The following is a 25,463-nucleotide window of genomic DNA, read 5'->3' on the forward strand; positions in this document are numbered from 1 at the left end:
GATGGAATTATTAGCTCTGGCCCTGCCTGGTTATGTAACCCAGGGCAAGTCATTTGTTCTGTCCAACTTATAGTTTCCTTACTCACAATTAAAAAGTAGAGAATTGAACTAGTTGATCCTCAAGGTTCCTACCATCTCCGTGATTATGTGGGAAACGAAATGCAACAAAAAAGAGGCCAGAAGATGCCAAGTAGGCTAAAGGGAAGAATTTCGCATTCAAGGAGGAAGCCAGCCAGTGTGGATCAGACAAGTTTGCCAGGAGAAAAGAAGGGTGGTGTTCCCAGAGTAACAGTGGACTGAGGGTGGGTGGCGCAGTAGTGGTGAAGGAGAGGAAGGAGAAGGGGAAAGAAAAGGCAAGGTCATTTCAGAGAATTGATTGAAAGGGACACAAAAGCATGTTTGATGTAAGAGATCTTGGTTGGAAGGCCTGCCGATAGGAGCCACTGCCTCTTCAGTGGGTCTCAGCAAGATGCTGAGGGTGGTAGTGAGTGCTACAGCAGCCTCACCAAAAGCTAAGCTGGGAGTGGAGGGTGGGTAGCTGGAACACTTTTCAATTGGCAGGCATTCCACAGAGTTGAGAGGGTGGTCAGGAGCCCATCCTTAAGTATTTGATACTCTTGGATTTTATACATCACTGATCCCTGCCCATACCCTGAGATTGACTTTGGGAAGATGTGGAAACTGAGGCCCTGAGAGAGGGGATTCAACCTGCCTGGAGTCACATAACAATTTCATGGCAGGACCAGGAGTGAGAGTTGGTCTCTCTCCTGATTCAGAGCCCAGTTCTTTTGGTTACCACTTCCCCCTCCATTGTATGCTCTTAAGCAAATCCCTGGTTGGAATTGTTGGCCTCTTGAGGAAAAAAATAGAGAGAAGAGAAATCAATTCCAGGTAACTGAGGATCTCAGGGTCTCGGGAGGCTGAACCATGCTAGAAGGTGCTGTGAGCCATTTGGCCACAGAGCCCATGTTTGGGGAGAGAGCAGTGAGGACTGGGTAGGGTGAAGAGTGTGGGTTCTGGAGTCAACTTATCCTTGAATCTCAGCTCCAGCTGTGTGACCCTGGGTTGGTCACCAACTCCCTGAGCTTCTATTTTCTCATCTGTCACCTTTAAAGAAAAAGTTACATAGAGTTGTGAGAAATAAATGAAATAATGCATGAAAAGTGCTTGGCCCAGTGCCTGGTGCATGATAAACTTTCAATAAGCAGTAGCTGTTATCATTACCATTACCTTTAATGGTTTAACAAATGTGAGAGTTTGTGATCTTTCTTACCAACCTCCCATCCCCACCAAAGACCTACATTCTGCACTGTGAACTTCCCTCTTCCCTTACTTGCCTCAGAATCCTGCCACCACTTCAGTTGCTGAGCCTTGGGTCTCTGAGACCACCTTTGTCACCTCCATTATGGGACCAACTTTCTCAGGTGGCTTCTCCAAAGAGTCCCACTTCCTCTCAACCTGCCTGCTGACATAGGGCCCCAGCAACGGGCAGAGGGAGGGAGACGGATGCCAGAGGCCAACAAAATGAGGCCATGCATTGCCGCCCTGTCACTAGTTCCCTGGCAGGGCCTAGCAAGGTCATCTTTTTCCTCTAATCTCCTTTAGGGAGAGGAGGATTGAAGCCTTGAGGGAGCTCAGATGAAAGCAAGGGCTATGCCCCCACAAATTAGGAGAAAGCTTCCCTGCAGTATTTGCCAGGCCAAAAGACATTACAGCCAAGAGGACTGCCGTTCCCTAGTATAGGAACAGATCTGTTAGAACCATGCTTCCCCAAGGTAGGTGTCATTTTCCAGCCCCTAGGTAAAGCTCAGGGGCCCCTAATTCTGGTGAGGAAATCCTCAGTGAAAATACTCCTGGTTATAGACCTTCGGAAGGAGCTGATTGCTTATGCTGGGAAATTCAGAGTGTCCCAAACTGATCTCAGCCTCATCTCTGGGGGTAAGGTGGGGTCATCAGAGAAATTTGGTGGCACTAGGCCAGAGAGGCCCAAAATAACCTTCTAGCATTCAGGTCATGGAGATGAAAGCCCATCCCATTCTCTGGGTTGAGAGGTGAATGACGAGATGGGTGGGAAGAACAGGCAGGTGGACCTGGTGAATCTAAAGGTGGAGCAGGCAACTGCCTATCTGGCAGGATTTCACAGGCTCCAAAGCAGACTCCATCCCCAAATTTCTCCCAGCACAAGTAACCAAACAATGATGTGTTTCTTGAGCACATGCTGGTTATTCCACATTGTGTTCAGCTTCTGTAGCAAATCATTAAGTTCAGTCATTACCACCCTTCCACCCCCCAGAGTCCTTCCTCTTAAAAGCTTCCATGAGGAGTGGCTAAGGTCAGAGCTGGGAAATCAGGGTCATTTGGCACACCAATGGCCCTGGAGAGTGTATGTGGCAAAAGGCCCTTGGATGGTGAAGGAAGGCCTGAGGGTGATAGGATGGGTGAGAGGGGTAGGGTGGGAGATGTTCTTTAAGCAGAGTGGAGGTACACAGGAGACCAAATCTGGCTAAGGGCCAAGCCTTGGAAAGACACAGAGGATCAGAAAAAGGAAGAAGGCAGGCCAAAGGCACATTGGCATTTTTTTTGTAAAGAGGACTCTACCGTGTAACCTGAATGAGTCCTTCAAGCACAGCAGGGTGGGGAACATAATAATCCCTGATATTTGTCCCAGATCTTGCCATTTAGATCTCTCTCTCTCTCTCTCTCTCTCTCTCTCTCTCTCTCTCTCTCTCTCACACACACACACACACACACACACACACACTCACACACACACACACAGTCTTTTAATTTTCATAACATCCCTGTCAAGGTAGATAGGGCATATGGTAATTACTTCCATTTGACAAATGAAAAAACTGAGACTCAGAGAGATTGACTTGCCTAATGTCACACAGACAGTTTTAATGGTAGAGATGGAACCAGAACTTTGGTCTCTCAACTCTCAGGGCAATGAGGCCAGAATTGGCCTCAAAATACCGACTCTTCCACAAAATACCAACTTCTGCGCATGGGCCACAAAGTTTCAATCGCACTGTACGTGCGCGCCCGCACATGGTATTTTGTGGAAGAGCCACACTCAAGGGGCCAAAGAGCCGCATGTGGCTCGTGAGCCGCGGTTTGATGACCACGGGCCTAGGGGAGCATCCAGAGTATGGAGATAACCAACTCCATAGTGTTTTCTCAGGAATTCTGGGAAGGACTCCTGCCCCAGATATATATCAATCTCTCCTCTCTGGTCTCTAATACCCGAAATTGCACTCTTAGAGATTAATTCTTTTGGATAGAAACTGTGGCCACTGTTAAGATGTGGAGGAAAGAGTGGGGACACAGGAGAATATCTCACCACCTGGGAGTGTACCTAGGAGAGGGCCCTGGCTGGAGTAGGATGGAAGCAGAGCTGGCAAACTTTCCCCTTTTGCGTAAGAAAGGGAGGCATTGCGTCAGAGTGAATGCTGGTGACACTGGGAAGGGGGGGTGAAAATCTGGCCTGAGGCAGGCCTAGGAGTGCTCTAATGGGTGACTGCACCAGGAGTCCTTGGAGGAAGGCTGAGGGAGGACTTCCAGGTAGTGTGGGGGAGGGCGGCTGCAGCTGGTAGACAAGGAAGCAGGTTGGCCTAAGAAGCTGGAATTGTGCAGGGGTGGGCAGGGGTGTGGGAGCTATTCAGGGAGCTGGCCTGGAGCCAGGGGCCAGTCCCAAGGGGGTGAGCTGAGGCTTGAGAGTTCTGGGCCCGATTCCAGCCCCTGACCTTGAGTTACCATGCAACTCGGCACTTTTTCTACCTCAGCCCAGACACCCATCAGGTCTCTTATCTCGACTTCCCCGTTTTATAAAAAACTGTGTAAAAAATTACTCTCTGGACTCCTCCTGATGGACCCTGCCCCCCTACAGCCCTTACCACCACCCATACAGCATCCTTCAAGCCTCTTGGGCCTGGTGGAAACTCTTGCCTGCTGCCTTTAATCCCAGGGGCTGTCCCTCCACAGTGCAGGCTGCCCCTGCATGTGATGGTCCTAAGGGTAAGGGCCTGAAGGCCTCACCGAGCTCAAAGGCACAGCTGTAAATAGGTGCATCTGAGAATATCAAGACTGGGGTTGTTAGGACTAGCAGCAACCATAGAAGTCACTTTTGCCACTCATTCATTCAATTATTACATTTATTGATATTCCAAGGTTGTTCTAAGTAGCCAGGGGCAAAATCAGGCTAGAACCCAGGTCTCCTGACTATTATTCTAATGCTCTTTCCACCATGTTCTGGAAAGCATACAGCATGAGTATAAGGGCATAGTATTTATCCTCTATGTAGAGCCAGACTTTCCTACAGTCAGAGTAGTACCTGGCCTAATTGGCAAGATTTGAAGATCATTGATAAACAACCTCCCCCCTCAGCTTGTTCCCTTCCCACCACCCATACCTAAAATTATACCACTGACTGAAATCTTTGGATTAAAACCCCTGTGGTTTGACAGCAAAACCTGTTAAGCCATTACCTGCCATTTACACAAAAACATTTCTCTGATTTGTCCTTTAGGCCAGGTGTGGTTGACTTGGGGGAGGTACACTGTGAGTCACCTCAAAGGGGGCATGGCTGGGAAGGTCAGGGAGCCCTCCAGATAGTAGTGAGGGGCCCATGTTACTCCAGGCAGCAAGAGGGCAGAGGTTCCCTGAGGGGACAGGCAGGAGGAAGGTACCTGAAAAGGAAGCAGGAAGGTTCTGAAGACAGATTCCTACTTCACAGTGTAGTCTTCTGGCCAGCCCTGCACCTACACAGTGATGCTCAGTGACATTTTGTTTCAAAATAGGTGTTTACATTTGGTCTTTCCTTATGCTGGATTATACTGAGTCTTTTGTCTCTTCCACAGCCTGGTGACTGAATAGTTTGTACTTAGATTTCTGAGGGCCTTCCCGGAGTCTGGTCAATAGTTGTCCTTAAATAGTCTGCCAGTCCCTGAATTGAAATGCAGTTCTGTCCCATCTTGGCATGCTAGAAGGCGCTCCCCCCTGTCCAGGAAATTGCAGTGGAAATCCTTCAGTGAATGGAAAGAATAGCCCCCATTGCAGGGCTTCCCTGCCTGACCCTGATAAGGGCCTGTTTCCAATTCCCCTGCAGGTATGACGAAGGGAGTTCAGTGGGAAGAGACATTCGTGCTTAGAATGCAGTCCTACCTGGAAATCTCAAAACCAAGTGAAATGAAAAAAATAAATATATAAGTGCAATGCCCAGCTAGAAACTGCCAGGAACTTTGGAATCAGACACCAAGGGTTCACATCTGGCCTCTGCCTCTTACTAACGGGGTGACCCTACACAACTCACTTAACTTCTCTGAGCCTCAGTTTCTCCATCTTAAAAATGGACCTAATGATAACATGATACCCAATTCCTACTCTCAGCTATGCAACTGTTGATGAGGTTCAAAATGCTAATGGATATAATGCTCTTGGTACAGTGCCTGCTCAGTAATCAGTACATGGGAGCTACTGATATTATTATTATTATTGGGACCAGATGTGGCTTTGAGTTCTCCCAGTGATAGGTCAAGACCAAACAGCAGTCCATCCCAGCACTCTTGTTGCATCGAGGTTTTCATTATGTCAGGTTTGCTTAAAGCAAGGCCCACCTGCAGGGCATTCCCTGCGCTGGTGATTCATGGGAGGGGTGCATGCCACCCACCTATTTTAAGCTGTTCTACATTTTCTTCTCTCTGACATGGACGTGTTTACACAGTGGAGGGCAGTCCCAGTCAAAACAAGATGAAAATACACTGCTGGCTGGGAGCCCTAGGCTAACTGGTTTCAAGTCCTCTCCCAGCTGTCAGTGCCTTACAACAGGGCCATGGGGATGGTGGGGGACTGCCCAGCCCTACTCTCCAGGCTTTCTTCATTGGCCCAGCTCTGCCTTGTGGCAGGCAATTTGCCATCACCTGGTCAAGCTACAGTCGAGTTCCAGGGCACCAAAGTTTTACAAGAGTAAGAAGGAGGAGTGCTGAGAAGCAAGGGCTGTCCTGGCCAGCTCTTGTGTGACTATTGTGCCTGCCACCAGGGCTGCCTGATGCACAGGCAGAGGAGAACTGCCAACAGAGAGTGACGGAAAATGGCCAAAGAAAGCTCCCCCAGCAACAACTCCCCTCTTCTGCCTGGCATTCCCCCCACTCAAACTCATTCCTGTGAGTTAATAGGAGGTTCTTGGTTAAAAAAAAAAAAAAAGACCCTAACAACCACTTATCAGAATCTTCCTGGGGGTCAAATTCTCACCTATGCCAACTTATAAATGAGTAAGTAGAACTTGAGGAGGAGCTGCCCATTTGATGAAGGAGCAAATTAGAAACCCTGGACACTCAGGCAGTTTGGTTTCTTGACAGAGAGTCCAGGAATATTTTGGAACATTTGCCTGTTCCCTAAAACATAAGACTGCCAGTTAGCTAAGATCCATTGAGAGGCCCCGCCCCAGATAGCACTCCACCAGTCTCTATTTAGTGAGCCTGGGTTACTTCTCCCAGAAGCCCCCCACTATTTAGGCCACACTGAACAGATCATCATGTTTCTTCCCTGAGGAAAAATGAAACAGTTCCCCTTTCAAGAAAGACTTTTCACTTTAACAGGGGTCCTCAAGACTTCAAACCCAAGGGTGACATTAAAGGTGAAACTGTTCTTTATCTTGGTTAGCATCAGTATTTTTAGTCAGGACAGTTTTTTTGTCCCCACCTCCCCCTTCGTTCCAGTTATATGGCTGTCACTTGCTTAGAATCAGGCCTGCTGGCCCGAAATCCCTCTTTGATGTTGCTGCCAGCTGAGACTGGACTGCCCTGCCCCTGGGCTTCATCACCCTCCACTGCTCCTCGTGGGTGTCCTGTTCTCAAGTGACCCAGCCCCTCCAGCTAAAGATGGAAACTAAACCAAAGTCATAGTGTTAGTGGAGAACCAGGAGCATGCGTGCGTGTGGACACACACACACACACACACACACAGATGAATTATCTCTTTTATTGAAGAAACTGTGCCTTGATTCCAGGTCATTTGTGGCCACTTATTCAATTAAATTGTGTTTGAGTCAGATTTCCCAAGTGTGTTTGATTTTCACTGGTCTTTTGTGTTTTTAAATGCAGAGGTGCTCTTAGACAATAACCATCTCCAAATTAAAGTGTTAACACAAGGCAAAGTCATGCATTTGCCTATAGTTCTTCCCCAAAGGGACTATTAGCAAAGTTCTAACACATCAAAAATCTTTATTTATTTATTAAGCACGTATTTACCACATTGGGACTGTATGCCAAGCACTGGTCTAAACCCTAAAGGTAAGGTGGTGAAGAAGTTAAGCCCCTGCCCTCACAGAGCTTATATTCTAGTCTAGGAAGCCCATTGATGCTCACTTAAGAGCTTGTGTGCTGCCCCCTTTCAGTTGTGGTCTTATCTGGCTGTGCCTCTGGTACTACTTGAAAGATTAGAGGGCCTGCTGGTTACTGACTGCTTGTGCTATTGAAAAGGCTCTCCACCCTGACCAGTTTGGCTCAGTGGATAGAGCGTCGGCCTGCGGACTGAAAGGTTCCAGGTTCGATTCCAGTCAAGGGCATGTACCTTGGTTGCGGGCACATCCCCAGTAGGGAGTGTTCAGGTGGCAGCTGATCGATGTTTCTCTCTCATCGATGTTTCTAACTCTCTATCCCTTTCCCTTCCTCTCTGTAAAAAATCAATAAAATATATTTTAAAAAAAACTCCTTAAAAAAAAAAAAAGAAAAGGCTCTCCAGACCAAAACCTAATGTATGTCATGGGTCCTAAGTTCAGAGAAGGATTGCTAAGACCTTCAAGAGACTAAATTTAAATGATGATTCCATTTTAACATTAATCCTTCAGAGCATCCCTCCCTGTAAGCAGTATCAATAACTTGTGAAACCATGGAAATTACAAATGAAACTGGACAGAAAGTTAGCAATGCTAGACTTTGAAATAGCACTGATAGGACTGATAATTTTTTGAACCATTTTGCAAGCAGTGTTTGGGGACCAAGGGACCCTTATTAATCATGAAGCATATAATGTTCATCCAGCCCTCTTGTTCTCCCAAAACTCAGCTATGCTGTCTACACGATGTCTACCAAGTGTGGAAACATAAGCAAATATATATATATCATTGTCAAGGATGTTATCAGCCTACAAAAATATTATATCTCTATTTCTAGACTTGTGAGTGTCCATAAACATATACACCTTGTATGATGTATATGTTGGGAAGGGAAGCATCATTCCCATTTCATAAATGAGGAGTTGGCAGCTTAGGAGGTTTACAAACCTAAGCATCCCCAAGTTGGTCAATGTGGAAAAAGAACATATTTTCTTTCCACTTGACCAAGTTCATTTATTTATTTGTGGGGGGGGTTGTGTGTGTTTTAAAATAGATTTTTATTGATTTCAGAGAGGAAGGAGAGAGAGAGGGGAGAGAGAGAGAGAGAGAGAGAGAGAGAGAGAGAGAGAGAGAAACATTAATGGTGAGAGAGAATCATTGATTGGCTGCTTCCTGCACAACCCCCACTGGAGATCAAGCCTGCCACCTGAACATGTGCCCTTGACCAGAATCAAACCTGGGACTCTTCATTCCACAGGATGCTGCTCTGTCCACTGAGCCAAATCAGCTAGTGCTTGACCAAGTCCATCTAGAAAGGGTGCTAGAACTGAGTTTCTCAGTGAGTACATCACCCTGATATATGCACTAAGGGAGTCCCTCTCAATTCTTATCTTTACAGGTATACCTCAGAAATATTGTGGGTTCAGTGCCAGACCACCGCAGTAAAGCGAATATCACAATAAAGCGAGTCACAAATTTTTTGGTTCTCAGTGCATACAAAAGTTATGTTTATACTATACTGTAGTCATTAAGTGTAGAAGAGCATTATATCTAAAACAATAATGTATGTACCTTAGTTAAAAATACTTCATTTCTAAAAAATATTAATCATCATCTGAGCCTGTTGGTAAATGGTGCCAATAGACTTGCTCGATGCAGGGTTGCCATAATCCTCTGGTTTGTAAAAATGCAATATCTGTGAAGTGCAATAAAACCAGGTATACCTGTACATTCTGTATAAGGGCTCAGGACCAGCCCCATGGGCCAAGCCCATTACTGCAGCAGTGTATTGTTGGAGAGATATCACCTAGTGACATAGCAGATGCCTCTGAATTATCTCCCCAGTGTGCTCAGGCCCCAATACTCTAAGATGTCCAAGGATTATCTGTGAAACTCACTTCTTCTCAACTGTTGAGCTAGTAACTGCTTATACTTGGCCATTCCTTAGTTTCCATATTTACTTTAGCTCTTCTGCAATTCTGTCAATAAACTTCACGGTATAATTAGTTTTAGCAAATAACAGGATGTCAGAACTGTTGACCAGGGTTCGTTACTTTGCTGTTAGAGCTCTATCCCAGGACATAGGGGCCAGTGTTCCTCTTATTTTTTAAGGTGTATGTCAGGAAGCCTTTCTCAGGCAGGCTCACCACGCTCTGTTCAGTCTATATACCTTTAAGGCTGCTGTGTCGCCACAGCTCTGCCCATGAAGACCTGGGACCTTCTGTCTTTGCTTGGTGGTACAAAGATTTTTGTAAGTATAATTTTTAAAAAATCAGTGCAAATACTTTGAATTTTCCATTTTTGTGTTTTACCCTTATAGTCCTGCTGTGGCCTTCAAAAGAAGTCTACTTGGTAAGGTGGCTTCAGGACTTAACATTCATTTTGTAAAGAGCGGGGGTGGGGCTATATTTTAGGTTGGGACTAAGAATTTTCATGCTTTTGACCCAAAATGTCTTCTCCTTCCAAACCCCACCCCCAACACGGCTTGTCTCAAGGAGCAAGAGAAGAGGTTAAAAGGGCCAGTCTGTTCCTGACAAGCAATCAGGAAGTCCAGGCCTTGGGGGAACCTTAGACTTTGTTTATTTAGCCCAAACCTAGCAGACAGTATAAATTAAACATAAAAATAAAATAAAATAACAAAACATAGGCTGGATGCGTACCACAGAACAGTGAATTTCTCTTCTGCTTTCCCCCTGGGAGAGGGGAGTCTGTGAGCAGTGGGCTTCCTGGCCAGGGAGGCACTCATGAGTCATAGGATGGGGTGAGGATGGTAAGGGAGAGGAACACAAGGCATGGATCCGGGTGGGGATGGGCATGTTGGCAAGTCTCTGTAGTCAGCTCCAACAGGCTTCTGAGGGGGAATGAATCACACCCCTCCAGTCAGTCTCTGAATGGACCAATGTTTGGTGGGATGCTGACAGCCAAGGGCTGCAGGAGAGCTGGCGTTTGTAGAAGGTAGACAAGGCTGGTTAATTGACCAAACTGTGCAGTTGGAGAAAAATCAAACCCATCTCTGTTCTCTCCCTGTACCCGGATTCTTCTTTCTACCCTCCCTGTGATGTCTGCCCCCATGTCCCCAACCTCTCAGGCCAAGAGTTCCAATCAACAGCTGTGAAACATCTTAGAAGCAATCTGGTCTTCATAACAGAGAGGCAAATATTGCCAAAGACTGATTTATAAATCAGAGCAGGTTTGAATTTTCCTACTAAAAGCAATTCTCATTCATGTTCTGATCAAGTTTTCAGGAGTGATAGGAAAAGAGATGGCTGAACAGATATTAGGCCTGGGATATGCTGAACCCCATCATGGGGCGTTATCCAAAGTGGGTCTTGGTGATTCTCACATTTAGACCAGTGGTTCCAAAAGCAGTTCCATGGACTGAGACCAGAAGAGCTGCATCTATATCATCTGAAAATACCCTTCCCTAGCCACAGACCTATTCCACCAAAATTTCTCGGGCTGGAGCCCAGGACATCTGTATTTTCCACCAGCTCCACTAGTAGGTCTTAATGTTAAGAAACTCATTTCTTTTCCTCCATAGTCCAGTAGTTTTGTAATCCTGATCACTCTTGAAAGTAATATGATAATTTAGTTCATACTTTAGTGTTTGTAAATAATAGTGGCAGAATGTGGCACTTTCCCAGGGCTTTTTGCATTGGAAAAAACTTTTCTAATTTTTCAAAGTATAAAGAACTCCATTAGAATCTTGGATGGTGATGTTTGTAGGCACTGTCATAGTCAGGTCGGGCAAACAGCTTGGACTAAGAAGAATTTATCACAGTGCCCTTCAAATAATACTTCTCAGGTAGCCAGTCACGTGGCATCTATGGACTGACTCAAGTTAGTAGTCCTCACAAGGAGCCTGTGGGAATCATTTCTTAGGTGTTCACCTGATTCATTGTGCACAAATGGTACTTATTTTTACTTCTCTTTCATTTTAATGTACAGTAGACATCTTTGAAAATTATGGACCTGGCAGCACCAGGACTTCCTGTTCCTGGTATATAGTTTAAGGCTACAAGTTGGTTCTCCTTATATCCACCTGACTGCCACTCCATGCTTTCCTTAAGACCCTGTCACCTATGACTCCTGCACAGCACACAGGCAGCTCTGGACCTCAGAGAGAGCAGAGGCTATGGCTTTTGATAATCATAGGCTTGTTTAGGGAGTCCTGCTTTGCAATCTTGCCATGCTTGTTGCTTTACTATCCCTTTGGATCATGGGGAAGCTGGCAACAGGAGAGGGAGAGGCAGAGGCAGAGGCAGAGAGAGAGAGAGAGAGAGAGAGAGAGAGAGAGAGAGAGAATGAATTATGCCCTTCTGCTTGCCTATCTCTGTGAATTAGAATTTGCAAAAGGCTGAGAGGGTGTTTGCATAAATGTGTGTGTGTGCTTCCGTACTTCTCTTTCTTCCTGATAAGGTGTGTGTATTCCTTGTCAGCAATTCTGAAACTGGCTGAGAGGCCTTCCTTAACCCCTCCCAGAACTTCTTTGAGTTCCCTGGCTCTGTTCCCATGGCTGGGGGGACCTGCCCAGAGAGAAGTTTGCCTTGTTTCTCTCCTTTTTGTTCTGGGAGTAGTGTGTCCCCTGCCCTCTCCTGCCATTGCCACCATCTAGACTGCCTTCTCTTCTTCCAGGAAACCCCAGGTGGGGAGGGGTGTGTGTGGCTGAAGAATCAGGGGGCCTTTGCAATTGCAGAGCCTCTCTTCACAAGTCAGAGTCCCACAACAGAGGATCAAGGAGCTACCTTAAATGAGCCCATGGTGAATAGCTCTTCTGTGAGGTAAGTGAGGGCCTCAGGCATACAATGTGAGAGCCCAGTGAGGCTCATAATGCTTACCCATCATGGCCCAGGAGCTGAGTGCCTGAAAAGGCTAGCATTATTACTGTGGTTTTGTTCCCCAAGGAACCTGTACCACTTCAAAGGTCACTCATTCTATAGTGGGGCCCACAGTGGAGCCAGGTGTACCACCTCAGAGTCCCTGGCCACTTCATAGGCCCCTAGTCTGCTGGCCTCACATCCCCAACAAGATCCTCCTGGTTCTTGTCTTCCAAGTATTGCCAGTGGCCCAGAGTCCTTCACATACCACTGAAAGTAACCTTGGCAACTGCCAGAAAAAAATGGTTTAGAATTTTGACTCTTGGGACTGCTCCAATGAGTAGAAGAGATGTAGAGAGGCTCAGATAAGCTAGTGGAAGGCTGGTGCAGACAAGCATGGTGTGGTCATGTTCTTGCTGCTTTCTTTCCCACCCGCTGGGGAAGATGCAGTGGGTCAGGATTCCCAGCGGGTGGACCATGATGAGGAGGACTATTTGCCTATCTGAAGTTGCTTGCCACTCTGGGAGTGTAAGATGCAACAAGGGTAAGACTGAGAGGAACTGGCAAAAGAAGGAAGGCCAAGAAGGTTGGCAGGTAGAGGTGACCCCCACACTAATCACAGACACCCCTTCTCAGAAGGAAGGAGCTGGTAACTCAGAGAACAAAGACCTGTGCCTTCTTCCCTTCGTTTACAAATTCTACGGGTTAAGAAATGGAATCAAAGTGGCATTGTTGGCCACAATGTCAGAGGAGCCTTAAGTCCCAGAGCAACTCCAAGCTTTGTGGCTGCTGTGTTATCCCCATCTAGATGGGCACAGGCCAAAAGGCAGGTGGGAAGTAGAAAAAAAAAAGCATGCCCAATTCTGAGAATGAAGTGATGCCCAAGGATGGCAGTGGAGTTGGCCTTCTTATACCCATAGTACCCTCCTGAGCACTCTCAAACTCTGGGCTTTGTCCTGAAGCAAACATTTCATTGAGACCTAACAGTAGGGAGACTTTTGAAGTTGCCACAGGCCCAGGGTACTCTGGAAGGAAACACAATTTTTTACTTGTACTACCAGTTTTTTAAAAATTTCGCTGACATGTGCTTGCACTTTGAATAGGCTTTCAAGCAACTTCGAATTGAATTAAATTGAACTGAACTGAATTGAATGGTAAAGGCAACTAGTGTGGGAAGCAGAGAGGAGAAAGATATTCCATTTACCAAGGTTAATTTTACAATCTCTTTTTCAGGAATATCTATTTCATACTTGTAGATGGGTAATGGTGAGGGTAGAAAATGAGAAAGGAGAGGGCTTGGAAAAATTGTGGAGGTAAATTTTACCAGCTGCAAGACATAAGAGGAAGGGAGACAGGCATAAATATTGACACAAGGTTCATGAAATTTAAGATCCACTGAGCTAAACTGCATTCCTGGATAACATTGTCAATACCTCCAGTCTAGCTGAGACACCAGGACAAACCGTTCCACCCATAGTTAGTTAGCTACCAAAGTTGGGGTGATGAAGGTGATTTGACAAGAGTACTTTTGGATTTCTCTGACTGAGGGTAAGTGGAGTAGAACACCTTGTCAAAATGGACTTTGGTTCTGCTTGTCATCCCTAATGTCACTCAGAGATTGTGAAACTCAATGGGATCCTGTCCAGGAGGGAGCTGAAAGGCACAATTCATTGCTCCTGCCATCATTCAATGCCAGAGTTTGGCCCAAATTGGGTACTAGAGTTGCTTTTCCAAGAGCATGTGTCCATCTCCATGAGGACTCTGCTTGGGCTCCTACCATCGCCTTTAGCATCTGTGTCTGCAACCTCCTCCCCATTTTCTTGTCCCCAAAAGTCGGGATTCTGGGCCATGGCCATGCTGGGATGTTAACATGATCCACAGAGGACAAGGTAATTTCTCTGTCACTTTCTTTTCTTCTTGCTTCCCTCCTTCTGGAGTCTGGGAATTTTCCATGAAGCCAAAGTCACAATGTAAGTGGCAGCAGCTTTCCTGTCTATAGTTTTCCACACTGGAATGGAAATAGAGGGGAAGAGAGAAGAAAAGAGAGAAGCAAGGACAAATTTAAGGGTGTCATTTCATCCTTCTTGTTCCCCCAGCCTCTTCAAAGAAAAGGGGGGGGGGGGACAAGTAAGTAATTAGAAGTAGACAGACTTAAAACAGATCCAGAGACAGAGAAGCATCTATCAGACCATCAAACCTCAGAGGGAAGGTAGGGGAGGGTGGAGGGAGGGTGGGGGAAAGGGGGGAGAGATCAGCCAAAGGACTTATATGCATGCATGTAAGCCTAACCAATGGACACAGACACCAGGGGGTGGTGAGGGCATGAGTGGGGGGTGGGGGGCAATGGGTGGATAAGGATACATATGTAATACCTTAATAAATAAAGAAAATTAAAAAAAAAAAAAAGAAGTAGACCTTCCTCCGGAATGGGCCCCGGAAGGGAGCCTCTGTGGAAGAGTAAATGGGAGGGCTGTTTTGCAGCGGCCCCATGTCCCATTAACTGTTCTAATGCTCCCGTGCTCAATATCTTTTTTTTAAATTTCATTTTCCAGTTCCTAACCCAGTATTTGCTTTGTGGCTTGTCCTGCACCTCTTGCATCGTGTCTTTTTCCACTTCTCCTGACACTAGACCCTGTGTTTTGCTGGCAACATTGCTGAATCTTTGGGTGGAACATTCCCTGTAGAAAATAAGGAAGACTTGCCTATAAATAGTTTCCTTTAGGCTGCGTGGTACACAATGCTTCAAGTGTGACAAAAAGGGAAGTGAGATGTTCCCCCTCATTGCCACCCCCAACCCACTGCCCCCACCCTGAGTCTGCTCCCCAACCCTTGGCAGCTTGCTGAGATCCTGCCCACGGGTTCTGCGGTCCAGACTGTCCAGTCTCCATCCCACTGTCCTCTGGGAACCAGAAGTAGGAAGGGCTCTTGTCCTAGAGAGTCTGGCTTTTGAAGTGGAACAGACCAGTGGGAATACTGAGACACTTCTTCCAGCTCAAAGGGGACAAGTTGGCGTGCAGGGCCTCCTGAAATGGAGGAAGTCCTCTCCGTTCTCATTATGCCAACTTCCATCTAGAAGGCTGTCCCTGAGAGAGGGACGGTCAGCTATATCTGTTTAATTGCAGAATCTCATGGCTGTAGGGCTATAACTGAGAGCCAGCAGAGGACCTGGCTCGTAAGCTGAGTGCTCTTGCTGTGCTGGTTCTGGGTCCAGCCTACCTCGTAAATGTAGGGTGGGAGAAAGGGATTTTAGAAACTTTTTACATAAAGTTGTTGGGCTGTTGAATTCATAATCCACTATTTCCTGCCTGGGGCCTACCTCAAAGCCCACAGGACACAAGGACTGCTGAGAGCCTCATGGATCAGCACTTGACTCAGAAAAGTTAGATCAGATAATAGATATCTTTCTTATACAGGGCAAGCTTCCACTTACTGCAAAGTCTGACACAGCTATTCTGGGCAGAGGAATTTTCTGGTGTGCTGAGGGTTCAGCAGAAAACCTTTTGGGTTCTTCCTACTTCTCATCCATCCCCCCGCCTTCCCTTGTTTGAAAATCTTTCTACAGGGACACTTATGTCTGTCTTCCTTTAGCAAGCCCTGGGATCCTGGGATTCAGCCACTGTTTGATAAGGGAGGATTACAAGGAGCCATCTCACTTGGCTGGTGGCTGGCAAACCAAAGGTGTAGAGGGGATGTGAAATTGGCTGAGTGTGGGCTGAACCTGGGACATCCTTTCAAAGTTGATTTTTAAACTAAGTCCCTGACAATAGCTTGTTTTCTTGTCATTGGCTTCGTTCTCTTAAAAGCTGAGCACAGCAGGAATAGAAATAAAGGGAGTTAATTAGGGTGCCAGTTTATGGGGCCCTGGGAACTGGAAGTTAGACTGAATTGTGAAGATTACTCCAAGACACCACACCTTATTTGGGATATTGTATACCCCAGGACTGCATATTCCATTCTGCAAGCCACCTGGTTGGATTAATGTTTTCAATTCCATAGACAGAGAGAGCTTTCTTTGATGGCTGTGTGGCTGCCTTTCAAAATTATATGGATAAGCACAGCCCTCGTATTTAAAAAAAAATTGGGCACTTTTGATATTCTTCCTATCCCCTGATACTGCTGTCTCCTGCCACGAGTGTCAGAAAAGCCGGCTGTGCTCACAGAGCTCAAAGTCAGCCTCTGGAACTCTCTCTAATACTGCTGCTGGAGTCCCAGGGGCACTTCTCCTGTCCCTCACCCTTTCTTACATCTCACCACTTTCCTTGCACCTCCAAACCAACCCCCAGCTACCTGGCATTACTCATTCAACAAACCTATCCCTGCCCCATAAGACAAGTAAGTGTAATAGGAACAAGGTCTGTAGGTCAGGGCTCTGAAATTTACTAGCTGTGCCATCTTGGGCAAGGAAGGTTCTCGGACCCTCATCGCCATAGTTTCTTTTAATTGTAAAATGGTGACAGTGCCTACTCTGCAGGGTTTGTGGCATATCCAGCACAGTGTCTGGCCCATAGACGATAATGCTCAGTTAATAGTAGCTGTTATTAGCCTAAGTGCCCATCAGTAGATGAATGGATTAGAAAACTGTGGTACATCTACACGATGGAATACTATGCTGCTGTAAAAAGGAAGGAACTCTTACCATTTGCAACGTCATGGATGGAACTGGAGAGCATTATGCTAAGTGAAATAAGCCAGTCAATAAAGGAAAAATACCACATGATCTCACTCATTCGTGGACAATAGAGACCATTATAAACTTTTGAACAATAATAGATACAGAGGCAGAGCTGCCTCAAACAGATTGTCGAGCTGCAGCGGGAAGGCCGGGGAGGGTTGGGGGGCAGGAGGTAGGGGGGTAAGAGATCAACTAAAGGACTTGTATGCATGCATATAAGCATAACCAATGGACATAAGACACTGGGTGATAGGGGAGGCTAGGGGACTGTCTAGGGCGGGGGGATAAAATGGATACATATGTAATACCCTTTGTAATACTTTAAGCAATAAAAAAAAATAGTAGCTGTTATTATCAGTGGGTCTCAAACTCAGCATATTTTTAATTGAAGTATAATTAATGTACATTTCAAATACAGCCTAGCTAGAAAACTTAATGTCTTTTCTTTTCTCTCCCCAAACTACCTGGATTTCTCTACCTCCATCTCCATGTAAGGGATTCCCCACTAAAGGAGCTGTTATTTCTTCTGTCCTATGCCCTGTTCCTGGTGGTGTTTTTTTTTTTTTCCTGCCAACATAGCTTATTTATCTCTCCCTTTTAATCATCTCCCTTGGAATCTTGGGGTGAGTAGCAACAGTTAGTTTAGGGAAGATTTACAAACTGATGAAAAGTCAACTCAGAGACTCTTTCTGGATTAAGAAAGCTCTATGTAGCACAGAAGACAGGCTAATATATCAGAAAATTAATTCCAATATCAATTGAGCTCCAGATTTAAGAGGGTTTTTCCCTTAGCTAATGTTCTTAATGACATATAAATATAACCTGGACTTTGTTCTGCCTACTACACAAGGTTCTTAGTGCAAACACCATGATCAGACAGCTTGTGACCTAAATGTAACATAACATCCTGAGATTGGGATTGTCTCCCACCTAAACTGAGATGAAGAAAAACAGCACCCCTGGCTAGTGTAGTAGGTTTGCTTGAATAATTCTGTTTCTAATCCTTTTGCAAACAGAATGGCCCTTGTACACATACTATACCACCAGTGGGGTCCAATGGGAGCCCCACGTCATAGTAAATTATATTGGCTGTTTAGTGACATAACTGCTCTGGCAGCCTGGAGAAAATAAAGGCCTTCAGACTGGGCTTCCCGGGGGGCCTTGACAAGGATGTCAGTGCCAGGCACCTGTTTAGGAGAAATATCGTGAAGCAAATAATAATTACCTTCTTTGCTGATAAGAGTCTCCCAGTATTTTTCCAACAGCAAGATTGCATTAAGGTATTTCCTTGGACCACAGCCTGAATCACAAACTGATACATGAATATTGGCTCTAACCTCAGCCAAACTATTGTATATGTGGTGGAACCCAATGTTCTCCTTATGGCCCTGAGTTGTTGTAAATAATACTTTCAGTTGCATCACCTGTTCTTGTTGTGGCTGGGTTACTCCTTCTGGCTGTAATTCTCTGTGTGCCCACAAGGTGGCCTCGCTTAGGAAAGAGCTGTAGAAAAGGACCTCAAGCCTCTGATGTCTTTTTTTTTTTTTAAGTTTGAGCCTGAAAAGGTGAAAATATAGTTTGATGGAAACATATATACCTCTTGATAGGCAACAAACCTCATTTAGCTTGTGACTTGTAATTTGTTTGTGCCTGAAGTACCCTCTAATCCTATGTATGGCTGGACCTATCACAGGTGTTTTCCTGGGATGGTTTATACATAAGGTCTTGGTTTGTAGTTTTGCTGTCTGTTTATAGGGAAGTAACAGAATATTGTTTTGAAAAATATGAACATGAAATCATGGATAATGTTGAATGTTGAATGCAGAATAGGGTGTGGAAACCAAAGAGAAAACAGCTGGCATCTGTGGTCATTCCAGTGCCCACTCCCCTACCATTTCCTCTCACATCCTCTGTCACCCACCTGGCTGCCAGGTGCTCCCTGTACATGTTTCCCTACTCATCTGAGCTCCTGGACACTCTCTCCTCCACACAGGCATATTGGCATGCACAGATTTGCTCAGATGCGTGCACACATCCCATGCATGTCACAGATCTGTGCACATGTTGGTACACAGACAGGCATATCCAGAGGAGGAGCTGAGTGGGTAGGTGCTAGCGTTGGCGCAAGTCAGCGAGCCACTGGTTGGGTGAGGGGACATGAGGGTGACAAACTGTGCAAGAGAGAGACTGAGAAGGCAGGCAGTGGGAAGAAGGCAAGGCTCCTCGTGGTTAGGTTGGGTGCCTAGGGAGTGTGGTGTGTGATAGCATTGCAAATCCATAGGGATATATTGGCTGACCCCTAAAGAAGGGTTTTTTTAAACCAGCACCGCCCTCTACTGCACGTTATCTACTGTTATGGCATTTGTATTAATTTCTCTAAGAAATCAGTTCCAGTTTGGTTTTTACCGATCTCCAGAGCCCTCTTTGGAGACGCCAGTTGGCACAAGAAAGTGCTGAACTGTTTACAGTCCCAGCCTCAGGTTCAGGGAGCGGATGTGGTTTCACTGGGCCACAAAGCCCCGTACACAACTCATTTGCATGACTCCTGACGCCATGTGACGCAGCCGGCTCCTCCTATATAAAGAAGCAGGAGCCGAAATATCTCTGAGTCTGGGTTGGACTAGCGGCCGTGGAGTTTGTGACACACTAGGTGACACCCCTCGAGCCACTTCCCTTCAAGTCCGGAGCGCTTGCCTGGCTTTAGGTCCTCTCGGCAGCGTTTGCCCCCCTCCTAGCCCCAGGGTCGGACGCCCAGAGTCCAGCCCCGAGCAGCGCGCCAGCAGCCCCGGCTGACAGCCCAGCCCGCCCAGCCCGCCCCAGCTCCCCGGCAGCCCAGCCATGAACACCGAAATGTATCAGACCCCCATGGAGGTGGCTGTCTACCAGCTGCACAATTTCAACATCTCCTTCTTCTCTTCCCTGCTTGGAGGAGATGTGGTTTCCGTTAAGCTGGATAACAGGTAAACTACTAGCCAAAGCTCCCTAGCGGGCACAGGCAGAACCTAAGCTGAGAGCGGGACCTCTTGAGCTAGCGGCGCGCCGCTGGTCCTGGTTCCCGGCGGTACAGCATCCTGGGAAGGGGCGGGGGTAGGGTACGCGGAGGGGGGTTGTCACTGCCGCGCCGGGATCCGCCTTTGGAGCGTCCCTGCGGCCCCTGCGCCGTGAGAACAGCTGCTGCAGCCCAGGCTGAGGCAGCCAGAGGCAGAGGGGCGGCGGGCAGGGCTGGGCGGGGGGCTGGCTGTACGCTGGGCGCTGCTGGGGAGCAGGCCTGGAAGCTTCCAAGCCCAGAAGGAATTCCTAGCTAGCTTCGGAGCTCGGTAGGTTTACTTGGGACCTTCTGGGCCAGAGCCCAAAAGGGCCTGGGGCGGGGAACTTCCGGGGTCGCAAGCCCCATTGTTTGCCCGCTCCCAGGCTAGCGAACAGGCCATGCTGGTCCACGCGCCCCAGGACCGAGCGCCGCTGCACGCCAGCTCTGGGCGGTGGAGGCGGGGAGCCAGCCTGGGTGGGGAGGTGCAGCTTCCTGCAGTGGTCAAGATGGGACCTGGGGACAAAGTGCCTGGAAATTCGGGCCAGGGAGGCGGGACAGAAGAAGAGCTGGGGCAGATGGAGGACTTTGGCCACAGCTACCAGGTACTCAGAGTGGAAGTGAGGTGGTTAACACGGCTGCTTTGCTTTTTGTCTTGACAGTGCCTCTGGAGCCAGCGTGGTGGCCTTAGACAACAAGATTGAGCAGGCCATGGTGAGTGGCATCACTGTGTCATTCCCATCCCCAGACCTAGCTGCTGCTTATGTAACTGGGCATGACTGAGGGGGTGGATGCAAAAGCCATTAGCCAAGAAGCCAACCGCCTGCTTTCTATCCCCTTGCAGGCCTTGAGTAGAGTCCCATTACGAGGCACCTTTGAGGGCATTTCCAGTCTACCCTCCTTGATGGGCCCCCTCCTTTCTTCCTCTCTCACCCATCCTGGCTCTTGGCAGCAGCCTCTGGCTCCCTTCTAGGCCCATTGCAGGGCAATGAGCTGAGACACTTTGTCTGCATCTCGCATTTGGCAGCAACCAGAGCTCATTGGATGCTGCAGCCGCACTGCAGTGCCTCTGCAGAGCCTGGGCTGGGGTCAGGAGTCGGGAAGGAACAGGAAACAAAGCACCGGACTCCTAACCCCTCCCTTTACCAGGTAGAGGTCATGCTCCACCTCTCAGGGGGTTAAGGCAGTCAGCAGTTAGCAACCACTTAACTGTGCCCTGGAGCCTAATGACACAGTTCCAGGACCCCAGTGCAGTAATCAAATTCAGAGAGGATACAGCAATCAGGTACTTTTCCCCAGGGCAAGTGTCTTGTCACACCAGACTTTTGGACAACTGCAATTCAGTGTGCTGGGTCATGTGGAGAGAGGAGACTCCAAAATTGCCACTTTTATTGTCTTGTAGAAGATGCATAAAGCAAAAAACAAACAAACAATAACAGTGTGGGGTACATTGAAGGTCCTCCCTGGGATCTAGGCCAGTAGCAGGAACCTATGTGTAAATGGGGATATAGCCAACCACCAGCAACCAGCAGAATTCTCACCCAAAATGCTCCTAAGTGGCCAGCTTTAAAAGTCATTAGAAACTTGCAGGGGGGATCCTGTGTAGCTCAAAACTGGGCTCTCAACTCAGGTGTTTCCTTGACCATGCAGCTCTGCTAAGCAAGCATTTAGGTGCTTTGGAGAAGGGTGCAAGAAGAATAGGGCTGTGGAGCCAGCATGCTGAGGGGTTGCTGAAGGAAGGTTGGAGGTAGGTGGCATAAGAGACAGCATAGGCACCTTGATGGCAAGATGAAAGTGCTGTGGAGGAGCCATGATGGCTAATGAATGGCTTTGTTGTGATTTCCTCTGTGACAGGACCTGGTGAAGAATCATCTGATGTATGCTGTGAGAGAGGAGGTGGAGATCCTGAAGGAGCAAATCCGAGAGCTGGTGGAGAAAAACTCCCAGCTGGAGCGTGAGAACACCCTCTTGAAGACTCTGGCCAGCCCAGAGCAGCTGAAGAAGTTCCAGTCCCGTCTGAGCCCTGAGGAGCCAGCTCCTGAAACCTCACAATCGCCTGAGGCCCCTGATGGTTCTGCAGTGTAAGTGGCTCTGCCCTCAGGGTGGGCAGAGCCACTAAAATTGCTCTACCTAGTTCTTCCCAGTTTGTTTTTGGCTCCCCAAGCGTCATCTCACGTGGAGAACTTTACACCTAGCATAGCTGGTGCCAAGAGATGTCCCAAGGACATGGCCACCTGGGTCCACTCCAGTGACAGACCCCTGACAAAGAGCAGGTCTTTGGAGGCTGAGTTGCATGGGGCCTCATCACCCCAAGCCAGTGAGCCTCTAATGCCACCGTGCCCTTGGGCTCCCAGGGCCCGGGCAACTTTGCTGTGACTGGCAAAGGAGAAAGGTAGTTTGACATGTGATGCCAGTTTGCTCCTGAAAGTTTAAGGGGGTCTGCTTTTCATTTCCATGGACATCTTTAACAGCTTCACCTGACAACAACTGTTCCTATGAAGAAGCCACTTGTGTTTGAAGCAGAGGCACCCTCTCTCTTATCCCCTGCCTCGCCAAAGCAGGGCCACAGATGGGAGAGATTGAGCCAAGTCAGCCTTCTGTCGGTTAATATGGTATAATGCATGGCTTTGTGCACAGCCCAGTGTGGGATTACGGCTTTGGGATGACTGCCTACAAAGTTCTGTTTGGTTAGTAATGGCATAGTTTTTCTATATAGCCATACATGCGTATATATACCCATAGGGCTAGATCTATATCTTAGTGTAGTGATGTATACATATACACATACACCTACGTTTTGAAGGGTCTAAACAGCTTTGGGAGTATTGACCAGTTCCTTATCTCTTAAGGCTAATTCTTTGACTATGTTCATTTACCAAATTGATCCAGTTTGTCCTTTAGGTTAAGTAAGACTAAAAAGTAAAAGCAGGGAGTGGGCCAGTCTCGGAATGCGGCCACAGATGCCTTGCTGCTGCAATCTTTGCCGCGTCTGTCCTCTGAAGACGTGTGAGGTCCTCTTTTGAATGCCAAACCCACCATTCACTGGTGCTGACTACATAGAATGGGGTTGAGAAAAGATCAGCTGGGACTTCATATTGTTATTCAAAAACTTTTTTAAATGTTTGTGGAAAACTTTCAAGTGAAGAGAACAATTGGCTTGCTGGTGTCCTTCATGGACAAGGGATGAACAAGGCAATGGCTTTGATGTGATGGTGCCTAGGTGATGTGCTCAGGGAGCTTGTCTCTAGGAGGTTCTGTGGCAGTGAATACTTTCCACTTTCTGACAACTTATCCTGATGTATGTCTCCAGGATTTGGATTTTGATTTCTCAGATGTAGCTTGAAATTTCAATAAACTTTGCTCCTTTTTTCTAAAAATAAACCTGGTGTCTGAGTATAAATGGAGTGGGTGGTAAAGACCCCTTGTGGTTGGGAGCACTGTTTTCCTGATTCACTAACCATCATGAGTATCCCCTAAATGGCAGGCCTATGATCCTGTGTAACTAACATGATACCCACATTGTATTGATGAGGAAGCTGAGACTCAGCCAGTTTAAGTGCCTTGCCCAAAGTCACACAGCTGTTATGGAAAATTGGGACTCAACCCCACATCCATCCCTCCCTTCCCTGCTCCTGCTTTCATATAACATCTTCAAAGTGAGTAGCAAGGTGACGACTAACACACAACCTCAGCTAGAGGGGTAACCTGGAGCGAGAATATCTTAAAAAGGCCTAAAAGAAAAGGGAAGGTTATACATGTGAGTAAGAAGAAAGGAACCAAATAAACATTAGTGAGCTTCTTCCCTCTTCGGAAAACATCAGGATCATTTAGTGCATTCACCTTAATACCAATGCACATGAGACCCTTGACATTGGCAGAAGAGCTAACAGGACCTTAGAAAAGGAAACAATGCATGTGGTAGCCAAAACCCCATCCTTTCCCCCAAGGAAAGGTGCTCTCAGTCCCTGCTGCTTCACTTGTCTCTGCTGCTTCACTTGTGACTGCTGAACGTTTGCTCACAACTCACGAGTTGCATGTGCAGGATGAAGTCTAAGGATCCTGACTCCAGCTTCCCTCCTCTGACTCTCTTTGAAGTTCATCCTCACCCATCTCCTTTTCCCCGGCCCCATGTCTCTGGCATTCAGAGTCCTGCCATTTCTCTGATAGCCTTTCAGTGAGCATTTGGTGTCTACCACATCCTCACCAGGACCCTGCGCTGTGTTCTAGGCCCAACGTGTTTTCAGCAGAGGCTATCACCCCTATTTGATCGACCCATTCTATCTCAGTGTCCTATAGCATATATACCTATTCATTTATCACTTGAAATTGACCACACTCCTTGATTTTCCTGTACCACAAACCTCAAATACCAAGAGGTCTTGGGCCCCTCCTTTTGTGCCAATCATAGCCTAAATATATTCAAAATGTCATGCTTCCTTTTCTATAAAGCTCATACATGTTGGCCTGTTCTGTTCTAATCACCAAAACTCTTCTTCAGAACTTTACAAACCCCTGCTTGGTGGCCTCTCAAATCCCAATTTCACCACCTGCTCCTAATCTCTCTGTTCATGATGCTAACTTCGTTGTCTACAATTCGGTCATGGTTTGCAGATTTCGGGGCTGCTAAAATGGATACAAACTTTGGACCAGTCAGTCACCCCAAACCTTGACTGGACTCTACCCAGCCCCCACTAACTCCCAAACCCGTCCTCCTTTCAAGATGAGCTGCGGGAGCTTTTGACTCTTTAGCTCCTCTGTAGACTTCCCAAATTCAATTCCTAATCACCAAAACTCTTCTTCAGAACTTTACAAACCCCTGCTTGGTGGCCTCTCAAAAACAAAAGCCAAAATAAAAGCCAAAAGATGAAAAAAAAAAAAACCAAAAAACTCAGGAACTGGCCCAGCAAACACACAGCCATCTCTGGTGATCCAGCCCTTCCCTACAAGAAAGGGGAAAAACTTGCCCACAGTCACATAGTGGGAAAGAGAGAACAACTTTGTTTCCTAGGCAACCCCAACTAAACAGAGACAAACACTGCCACTTAGGAGGCCATAGCAGTTGTTAGACTAGATAAGAGGAACTTTGTGGCTGTTTGTTAGTCACATATAGAATCAGCTCTCTTTTTTTGTCGTCCCACAGAAAAACAAGTAGGGGTGGGGAAAGGCAAAAGAACACAGTGCTCCTGGAAAGAGATTCACGGTTTCTGGGCTTAGCTGGTCCAGCTGGACCCAGAACAAGGAAAAGAACAAGAGCAACAGCAGCAGTAATGTTCCCCTGCCTGGGCATGCCCCCTCTCCCTGTCCCCTCCTATCTATTATCTCATCTGATCCTTACAGCAGCCCTTCTCGCATGTCAACAAGAATCACAAGAGCGCCGCTCCACACCCCTTCTTATGAACAGGAACATTTTGTTTCCTGCCCTTAGAAAAAGAGGCAGTTATGATTTACCTCCATTTGACAGACAAGAAAACTAAGAGCCAGAGAGTTTGGTGCTACTCCCACAGTACCCTTGTAGCCCACAGGACAGTGGTCCCCAGCCTGGGTGACCACAAGGACCCGTTTTAAATGTCCAGTATATCTTCAGATCTCCCCCAACCTGATAGTATTTGAACTTCC

General features: G+C 47.1%; 1 protein-coding gene across 5 annotated transcripts in view; it reads left to right on the forward strand.

The window, feature by feature from the left end:
• The window catches only part of TSC22D3 (TSC22 domain family member 3), a 62,081-nt gene extending 38,857 nt beyond the window's left edge, over positions 1-23,224 (forward strand). For 4 of the 5 annotated variants that reach the window (XM_059679814.1, XM_059679813.1, XM_059679812.1 and 1 more), the window contains 2 exons: positions 20,510-20,561; positions 21,702-23,224. In XM_059679814.1, the coding sequence (XP_059535797.1) occupies positions 20,510-20,561; positions 21,702-21,932 (283 nt within the window). In that variant the 3' untranslated portion in view covers positions 21,933-23,224. Of the gene's footprint in view, positions 1-17,373; positions 19,783-20,509; positions 20,562-21,701 lie in introns of those variants that run through there. The other variant, XM_059679815.1, reaches the window with a different exon arrangement.
• Positions 23,225-25,463: the final 2,239 nt, after the last annotated feature.

The sequence above is a fragment of the Myotis daubentonii genome, chromosome X (genome assembly GCF_963259705.1).
Source record: "Myotis daubentonii chromosome X, mMyoDau2.1, whole genome shotgun sequence".
NCBI classification, from domain to species: Eukaryota; Metazoa; Chordata; class Mammalia; order Chiroptera; family Vespertilionidae; genus Myotis; species Myotis daubentonii.